Source organism: Tenebrio molitor, chromosome 2 (genome assembly GCF_963966145.1).
Source record: "Tenebrio molitor chromosome 2, icTenMoli1.1, whole genome shotgun sequence".
Taxonomy (NCBI): domain Eukaryota; kingdom Metazoa; phylum Arthropoda; class Insecta; order Coleoptera; family Tenebrionidae; genus Tenebrio; species Tenebrio molitor.
This window is the reverse complement of record NC_091047.1, coordinates 18,980,954-18,990,189: the sequence shown is the minus strand read 5'-3', so window position 1 is coordinate 18,990,189 and position 9,236 is coordinate 18,980,954. Positions and strand designations below refer to the sequence as shown.

The following is a 9,236-nucleotide window of genomic DNA, read 5'->3' as shown; positions in this document are numbered from 1 at the left end:
GATAGCTGAACTACTCGAAGGGACTCGTAAAGAGACCATTACCCAAAACGAGACAAAGCAGGGACTTGGTCGTTCTTAATATTTGCTACGCTTTAATTAAACATTAGGTCTCAAGTTGTAGATTTCGTACCGTCGTAAACCAGACTAATTTATAATTGATTGGTGAGATCCGCTGCTTTCATAAACAAATCATCAATTAATTTGTTCGGGAATGACTTCACATTATCTCAGCTCAGGACAGTAATCTTTGTTGCAACAACATTAAATCTACTTTATAATTTCTAGGTTGAAATACGATAACGGTCACAATAATATACTGATAAGTAATTCTAATTACAATAAATTAAAATAATACGCTTGCTGAACTGCTATGAAAGTACTATTATTCGATCAGTGAAGTTAAGCAACGTCGGGGGTGGTCAGTGTTTAGATAGGTGGCCGCCGAGGAAACGAAAGGAATTTAATAATAATACAGTATATTTGTGTCATAATACAATACTGCATTTACACCCCATAAAATTAAATTAAAATGAAATAGAAATAATTAACTATTTATTGAAGTACAAAATTATAATCGGGCAGATTGTGTATACCAGTTTATAGGACATTATGCATGAGATTTTTCTTCTTCGCACTTTTTTGACTTACCTACTATTTAATTTCACACTTTGTTTTTTCATAGGTTTTTCTTTTTTATTGCTCTTCAGTATTCTTGTTGTAGCATAGTAGTTAACCGACATTTTCCTTTTATTCTTTCTTAGGTTACCGTTTCCCACTTTCTTACACTGTATCTTCTTGTATTTCTTGTGTCTCATTTTACGCATATCTTCTCAGTTCTTTTTTCCATTTCCTTTTATTTTTGCTATGTTAACTCTATGGAATTTATAGTCAATAATACATGAAGCCTGTCTCAATTCTAAATTTCCACCAACACTGCATTCTGCGTTGGAAATACAACCGGCAACACTGTTTGATGAAAAATGCGTCAGATTATATTTGTTAGGTTATCTGTCAATTTCCGTTTTTACAACTCAAAATTTTAGAATAAAGGAAAAGAACGAAAACCTTTTTTAAAATGCAGCAAGTAAGTAGGTAGAAAATCAAATTCTAAAAGTAAAATAAACTTATGAATTAATTTTAATGTTTTCGAATCATGTTTGTGAAATAATTATATTGCCAACTTTGGTTATTAAGAATCCCCAATTTAGAAATATTTTTATTTTGCCAACATAATTCAACAGGTGGTGGAAATTTAGAATTGAGAAACTATATAAATACTCTCGTGTGAAAAATAAATGACTGCCTAGGATTTAGGGATATTCGTTACTAGGTTGCAATAAATTTGGTTAAGTTGGAGGCTATGTGGTTTCTGGTGACAAACAAAAGATATCCCAAAAATGTAAGACAGCAAATTAATTGTAACAGTTGCAAATGACTAATTTCTCGCTAAGTGATAGATGATTTTTCCTTTCACAATCAATTTTGGTTACTGGCGGCATATTTATTTGGATTTAATCTCTCAATTCAAAGTAACCAACCTTGGGCATTCAAAATAATTTTTGAAAATTCTAGTTACACACAACATGAAAAACGTTATTTCCCTAAAAGTTCGAATTCTAGGGAGTAATTTATTTTTGACACAGGGTAATTCTGAAATAAGTTTGGAAAAAAAATATGGAGTACCTTTTATACAAAATAATTCTGCGTAAATGACTTTTGGAGGTGAAATCAAAAGGATGGAATGATGGAAATTACCCTATATCCTTGTATTTTCAACGCCTATGAATAGGGAAAATTTGTCCGAATTTGTTCATTTCATTAGCAACCATTGTTACATCAACTCCACAATAGCAAGCACACTGCTTTGTAAATGTTTCTATAGAAATGATTGAGAGGAGTAGGTTACATTTTGTGATTGACGGGCACCTTTGATGATTATTGTTGCTAAACTACCAAGATAATCAGGTAATCACCTTTAACTCAGCAGCGTACTAGCAATTTTGAGTAAATTTTCAATCATTTGTATCTCGAAAACGAAAAATCTTTTATAAGAAATATTTTTTGTCTATGATTTCTTCTCATAATCACCAATTACCGGTTTTTTTTTCCAAACTTATTTCAGAATCACCTTGTATACATTTCAGTTCAACTGTCAAATTATGAATAGACTAAATTTAATTTCACTAAAATCTTAAATATAAACGCAACGCATATTTACTAGTTATATTTTTTATATGTATTTATGACAAGTACATACGTACTTTAATCCATTTAACAAAGAATGAAGAATGGTGTAAAAGATGATGGATACAGTGCTATTTGTGACCTTCACATTATAAAATACTGTTCTTATCTTGTCATAAAATAATCTTGTAATTAAAGTTATAAATAAAGAAAGACAATGAAAACAATTAGATGAATATTTAATATTTATTTAGGTATACCTACTACTACTCTATTTTTCGTACAATGAAATTGTACAACGTTTTATTGTCACTTATTATCATAAGAAATAATTATTAAACGAGAAAAAATAATGTTACAAAGTAGTACGGTCGGTGGACAAATAAAAAAAATAAAAGTTAACCTATTTGTGATAAAGCCGTAATTTAAACGATGCAAATTTGTAAATTTTGACATGTGATTGTCATTTTTGTCCCATTTTATTTGTCCATCGACTGTACCTTGGATATGTGTATACAGGTGTCCCAAAAGAACCACCTTTCCTTGAAGGTACGTCATTTAGGGATGTGGTAGAGTGCTGGAAAAATATTTCAAAAAAATCCTGACTATCTATTTAGGAAATATACACAATTTTAAGATATAAAAAGGCAACGCTATAACCTATATTTTTATTATAATAAATGTTCAAAATTTTGCCCATTTGGGTCTAAACATGCGTTGGCTTTTTTACTGATGTTGCCGTGAACGCGCTCAAGCATTTCAGGAGTCACTGAAGGAGAGTTTAGTATTTTTCACTGCGTTATGTTTTGGAACTAGAATTTAAAAAGGTGCAATCTATCAGTGTACGGAGTATATCAGCGCAATCAGGACAAAAGTACAAAATTCAAAATTGTATCTTGCGTTTTAGCACACCAGTGCCGTAAATTGTCTCTTTACTACATTAGTAAAAAGGTAATTTTTGGAGAAACTAAGTATGTATGTGTTCTGTTATCAGAACATGAATGAAAGTCCCCAAATATTTAACTTCGCATACTTGCTCGCTCAGTGGCGTAACTAAAAAAATTGTTGAAATACAAAATGAGAGGAATAAAGGCACAAAGAAGATGATTGACAATTTACGATTTTATTTTAAACCAACCAAAACTTACCGTACTGGTGTAAAAGTAACTATAGTAAGTACGTTTTTTTTTAATCCACGTAACTAAATCCGATGATTTTAATAACTTTTTTATTATACCTGAATCATAATCCCTGTTTTTGACATGCGTGCGAAAAAGGGCTTTTAAAACACTAAAGCTTTAAGGGTTGCTGAGGTCAACAAATTGACCTACATTTTGAACAATGATAAATAAACATTTATAGAAAATTTATAATAGCAACGAAACAACAACAATATAATATACTATTTTGTTGTGATTTTTCCTGTTCCCCAGTTTAAATGCGCTTGTATTTTAAGTTATCTAAGAAACTTTCTTAACAACTAAAACAAAAATTAAGCCAAATTAAATAATCTTAAAATATTTTGTGGAAAATTATACCGGGTGTAGAATTGGTTTACGAGACATAGGATTTTACATGTAAAAATAAAGAGTTTCATTATTGGCTCTCCTAATAATTTTACGGCAAAATAGTTAAAATGAAAGTTGGAGAGAATTAAAATTACTGTCTAATTTCAGTCTTACTTTTTTTCTAACATCTTGTGGTACTGAAAGAAACGCAAGAAAGAAGTTGACACAAAAACAGTAAAAAGTACTACTAAGCATGAAATTATATTTCTTTCTTTAAATGTTATTATGGAGGATCTTTTTTAAGCAACTTCCAAGCAACATTTGCTTCAGGTTTCCCAGACTGATCAATTCCTGGCACAGAAACAATTGGAAGAATTGTAGAGAAGTTTGAGCATTTAATGGAAGATACTTTTTCATTCATCCTGTAGTCCTGTACGACTTCATTTGAAAGGCAAATTGAAAGACAATTAAGTAATAGAGAAACCATCCGACAAATACATAGTATTTTAAAAGTCAAATATCAGGGCTAGTGCTACTTTTTAGTATTTTTGTGTTAACTCCTTTCTTGCTTTTCTTTCAGTACTACAAGATGTTAGAAAAAAACAAAGAGTGGAGTTAGACAGTATTTTTAATTCTCTCTAACTTTCATTTTAACTATTTTGGCATAAAATTATTAGGGGAGCCAATAATTGAAACTCTTTATTTTTATATGTAAAATCCTATGTCTCGTAAACCAATTCTACACCCGGTATATTGTTGCTTGGCGTTTCGTTTTAATTTTTCTGTCCAGTGGCTTAAGCACCACTTCTATATCCTTTTTTGCATCAATTGCCATATCTGGTTCCAATAGAGAGCTAAATCCTTCAAATTTTATGCTTTTCCTCAGGTAACTGATGACATATTCATCATTTCATTCAACATGTTTCACTGTGCCTCGTTTCACTCTGCCCCATGACCACAGTCGACAAAATAAAAATCTAAATTTTTTTGATGTTATCGATAGGTACCGCCATTTACATACAGGTGTCCCAGAGTTGCGAAAAAGCTCCATAACTTGTTTGTTATCAAAGATATCAACTTTTTCTTTTTTCTAGATGATAGCTACGCTTATACTGCATATTCGGAAAATATTGCGGTATATATACAAGGTGTCCCAATATTATAAAAACACTAAAGTTGTGTTTTTTTAAATGGAAACTACCCAGTTTGATCTTATTTTTGAACTCTATGCTAAATTATGAATCAAATTTATACAGGTCGTTTTTACTTGTCTGCCATCGTTTTTAATCAGTGGCGCTTTTTTTACCAGAATTTCGAATTGCAGGGGTCCCTTCGAAAATTCGTACCTTCCAAATCGTTGCACATAAATTTAAATGATTGACGCTGTTTGATTTCTGAATGTTTGCTGCATCTGCTGAGTGTTTACTCAAGAATCTGCTTAGTCGCATATGCCTACTGCGATTTTTTAAACATAACGAATTAAAAATGTTAAAAACTCATTTTTTTCAAATGGCACCCCGTATTTATTATTGCACTGGCCGAAAGTTTTTTTGACAAGCTTTTTAACAATATAAGATTTGTATAGTCGAATCTGAAAATCTAGGGTGCTATCCTAAAATCGCTAAATTTGGTGCAATTTTTCCGTTAAAACGACAATACAAAAATCTAGTAGGCCTAACAAAAGATAATCACACAATATGGTCACTCCATAAAGATGAATCAACCAACAAAACAGTGTTTAACAATTAAACATTTAATTATTTTAGTGATTTTTAGTGTTTTTAAGATAGCACCCTAGATTTTCACATTCGGCTATACAAACCCTATACAGTTGGAAAGCTTGTCAAAAAATCTTTCGACCAGTGCAATAATAAATGCAGGGTGCCATTTGAAAAAAATGAGTTTTTGACATTTATAGTTTGTTATATTTAAAAAATCGCAGTAGGCATATGCGACTAAGCACGTTATTAAGTAAACACTTAACAGATGCGGCAAACATTCAGAAATCAAACGGTGTCAATTATTTTAATTTATGTGCAACGATTTGGATGGTACGAATTTTCGAAGGGACCCCTGCACTATCTAGGATGCTATCTTAATATCACTAAAATAATGAAATGTTTAATTGTTAAACACTGTTTTGTTGGTTGATTCATCTTTATGGAGTGACCATATTGTGTGATTATCTTTTGTTAGGCCTACTAGATTTTTGTATTGTCTTTTTAACGGAAAATTGCACCAAATTTAGCGATTTTAGGATAGCACCCTAGATTTACAGATTCGACTATACAAACCTTATATTGTTCAAAAGCTTGTCAAAAAAGATTTCGACCAGTGCAATAATAAATGCGGAGTGCTATTTGAAAAAAATGAGTTTTTAACATTTTTAATTCGTTATGTTTAAAAAATCGCAGTAGGCATATGCGACTAAGCAGGTTGTTGAGTAAACACTCAGCAGATGCAGCAAACATTTAGAAATCAAACAGCCTCAATCATTTTAATTTATGTGCAACGATTTGGAAGGTACGAATTTTCGAAGGGACCCCTGCAATTCGAAATTCTGGTAAAAAAAGCGCCACTGATTAAAAACGATGGCAGATACGTAAAAACGACCTGTATAAATTTGATTCATAATTTAGCATAGAGTTCAAAAATAAAATCAAACTGGATAGTTTCCATTTAAAAAAACATAACTTTAGTGTTTTTATAATATTGGGACACTCTGTATATATACCGCAATATTTTCCGAATATGCAGTAGAAGCGTAGCTATCATCTAGAATAAAGAAAAAGTTGATATCTTTAATAACAAACAAGTTACGGAGCTTTTTCGCAACTCTGGGGCACCCTGTATATGTAAAGTATTACAGGTAGTCTGCTACGATTATTAGAAAAATACGGACACTCACCTCAAGCGAATTGTTATTTAGTAAAAACAAAAAGATTTTGGTGAAAAATCCTCCGAATTGATGCCAAAAAACAATATTTTTACATGAAAACAAGAACTAGCCTCCAACATGAAAAATCACAACTGCACTAAGATAGCGCCTTGTGCGCTTTATTAATTACCTAAATACATAAGTTCAAACATTATGTTAGAAAAAGTTAGAAATATTGCGTTTGTTTTACTGTGCCCCTTGTTTCACTGAGCCCCACCTTACCCTACTTTACAAAAATTACCACCATCAAATTTTATTGTCATGTGCTACTGTTTTTTATACTGTTGCAACATTTAACACTACGCCTCTGACAAAGTTCAAGCAATCTCATTGTTTGTCAGATATAACACTAAGCAATTTATACTTTTGGCACCAGTGACCTCTCACACATACTCAGTATCTCACATAATGACGAACCAGTAAGCAGCACTCCGTAAAATTCTTGTGTAATTTAGACATAGTTAGGTACTTAATCAAAATGACTTCGGAAAATGTAACAGAAAAAAACAATAGTCACAATGCGACAACAGAAAAAGACAAAGATTGGTTCCAAGCTCTAGCAATATTTTTATGTAAGTTGACATTCTCTGACTTATTTAAAACCTGACATAAAACTTTACATATTTCAGCATGTTTGGCGTCATTCACTGCAGGCATGCTCTTCTCGTGGTCATCACCTTCGATTCCCAAAATCGTAGAAGACAAAGTCAATTACAACATATCGCTAGATGAAGCTTCGTATTTTACGGTTTTACCTCCAATCGGTGCGATAGTTTCGAGCTTCTTGTTTGCCAAACTAAACGATACAATTGGACGAAAATATTCGCTCCTATTAATAGCTTTTCCTCACATCATATCCCTCATTCTTATCGCTAATGCCAAATCTGTCTATGTATTTTACGTGTCCAGATTTATCACGGGCCTCGGTGATTCTTGTCTGTTTGCCTCTTTGCCCATTTACGTGGGAGAAATATCCACACCTAAAGTGCGAGGTACTTGGGGTAATTTGATGACATTTCTAATTTATCTCGGACAATTGTCCATCAATGTGATAGGAAGTTACACGACAATTGCAACGGCTGCTTACATATGCCTCGTCTTTCCAATATTTTTCCTATGTACTTTTGTGTTCATGCCAGAATCGCCGTATTTTTATCTTATGAAAGGTCGAACAGATGATGCACGAACGTCACTGCAAAAACTCCGTCAAAAGCAAAACGTTGAAGAGGAACTGCATAAACTAAAGTCTGACGTTGACAGGCAAATGTCAGAGTCTGGAAGCTGGAAAGACGTGCTGACCCTCAGCAGTAACAGAAAAGCAGTGTACGCGGGAATTTTCTTGAGGGCCTCTCAACAGTTGGGTGGAATTTCATCGTTTGCAGTTTATACCCAATATATTTTCTTAAAGTCTGGTGGCAACGTATCGGCTAGTACTTCAGCCATAATTTTCATGGGTCTATGTGCAGTTTTGAATATGTGTGCGGCTTTCACTCTTGACAGGTTTGGACGAAGAAAGTCGTATTTCGTATCGTTGTTGCTGTGTGGTATGGTTTTGTTGTGTGAGGCGACTTATTTCTTCATTGAACAATTTTATGGTGGCGAAGTTAATGTTGCGATAGTTAACTGGATACCATTAGTTGGAATGATCACGTATGTTGTATTTTATTCGTTTGGTCTCGGCATCGTACCTACTTTAATGCTAGGAGAACTATTCTCGGCAAGTATTAAAGGAAAGGGATTACTTCTGTTAAATATTGTATTTGGAGTGTTAGTCAGTTGTACCACCAAACTATTCCATCTACTTGACACGTCTTTCGGATTGTATGCTCCGTTTTTGTTTTTCTCAATAAGCTGTTTCATTTCGACCATTTTAGCGGTATACTTTGTACCAGAGACCAAGGGTAAAACACTAGAAGAAATTCAGCAGTCTTTAAAAGCATCTAAAACAAAAGACAAACAACCATGTTAAATTCAGTATTGAAATAAATAACATTTTCTCGTTTTGGTCTTTTTTATTTAGTTAAAGAAGTAAACTCTACCTACATACTTGTTGAATATTCTGACAACTGACAAATTATGAATCTAAACCAATGAAAGTGAAAATTTTGCAATTTAAATCAAAATTTTATGAATTTATAATAAATAATACAATCGATTTTTAATGACTTTATTATACATTTAGATTCTGATGCAATTTGCAAAATGCAGCATTTGCATTATTTTGTACAGGGTCATTATAAATAATTGTGCCATCGCAGTAGATGTTGGTGACGTAGTTATGGGTAGTTGAATGTGCCGCAAGCCTCATAATATGAGTGAGACTAATATCGCTGATAGGTGGGGCTCCTGGCGGGAGTGGAAATCTGTTTACTCACTGCCGTCTCTATTTATTTAGTTAAATAGAGACGGCAACGTTAGACAAACTAGTAAACCACTGCCGTCTCTATTTAACTAAATAAATAGAGACGGCAGTGGTTTACTAGTTTGTCTAACGTTGCGAGGCTGCGGCACATCCAAAATTTGTGTGGGTTTTCAACGCCAACTGGCCAACTGCGATGGGACAATCATTTATAATGACCCTGTATTTAAATTACATATAATCGTGC

The 9,236-nt window shown here is 32.9% G+C and overlaps 1 protein-coding gene across 1 annotated transcript; it reads left to right on the top strand.

Annotated features, from left to right (window-relative positions):
- Nucleotides 1–6,975: 6,975 nt before the first annotated feature.
- LOC138122999 (facilitated trehalose transporter Tret1-like) lies at nucleotides 6,976–8,632 on the top strand. The gene is made up of 2 exons (XM_069037459.1): nucleotides 6,976–7,202; nucleotides 7,260–8,632. Exons 1-2 carry the CDS (start codon nucleotides 7,109–7,111, stop codon nucleotides 8,597–8,599), a joined length of 1,434 nt encoding a protein of 477 aa, XP_068893560.1. The 5' UTR covers nucleotides 6,976–7,108; the 3' UTR covers nucleotides 8,600–8,632.
- The last annotated feature ends 604 nt before the right edge of the window (nucleotides 8,633–9,236 follow it).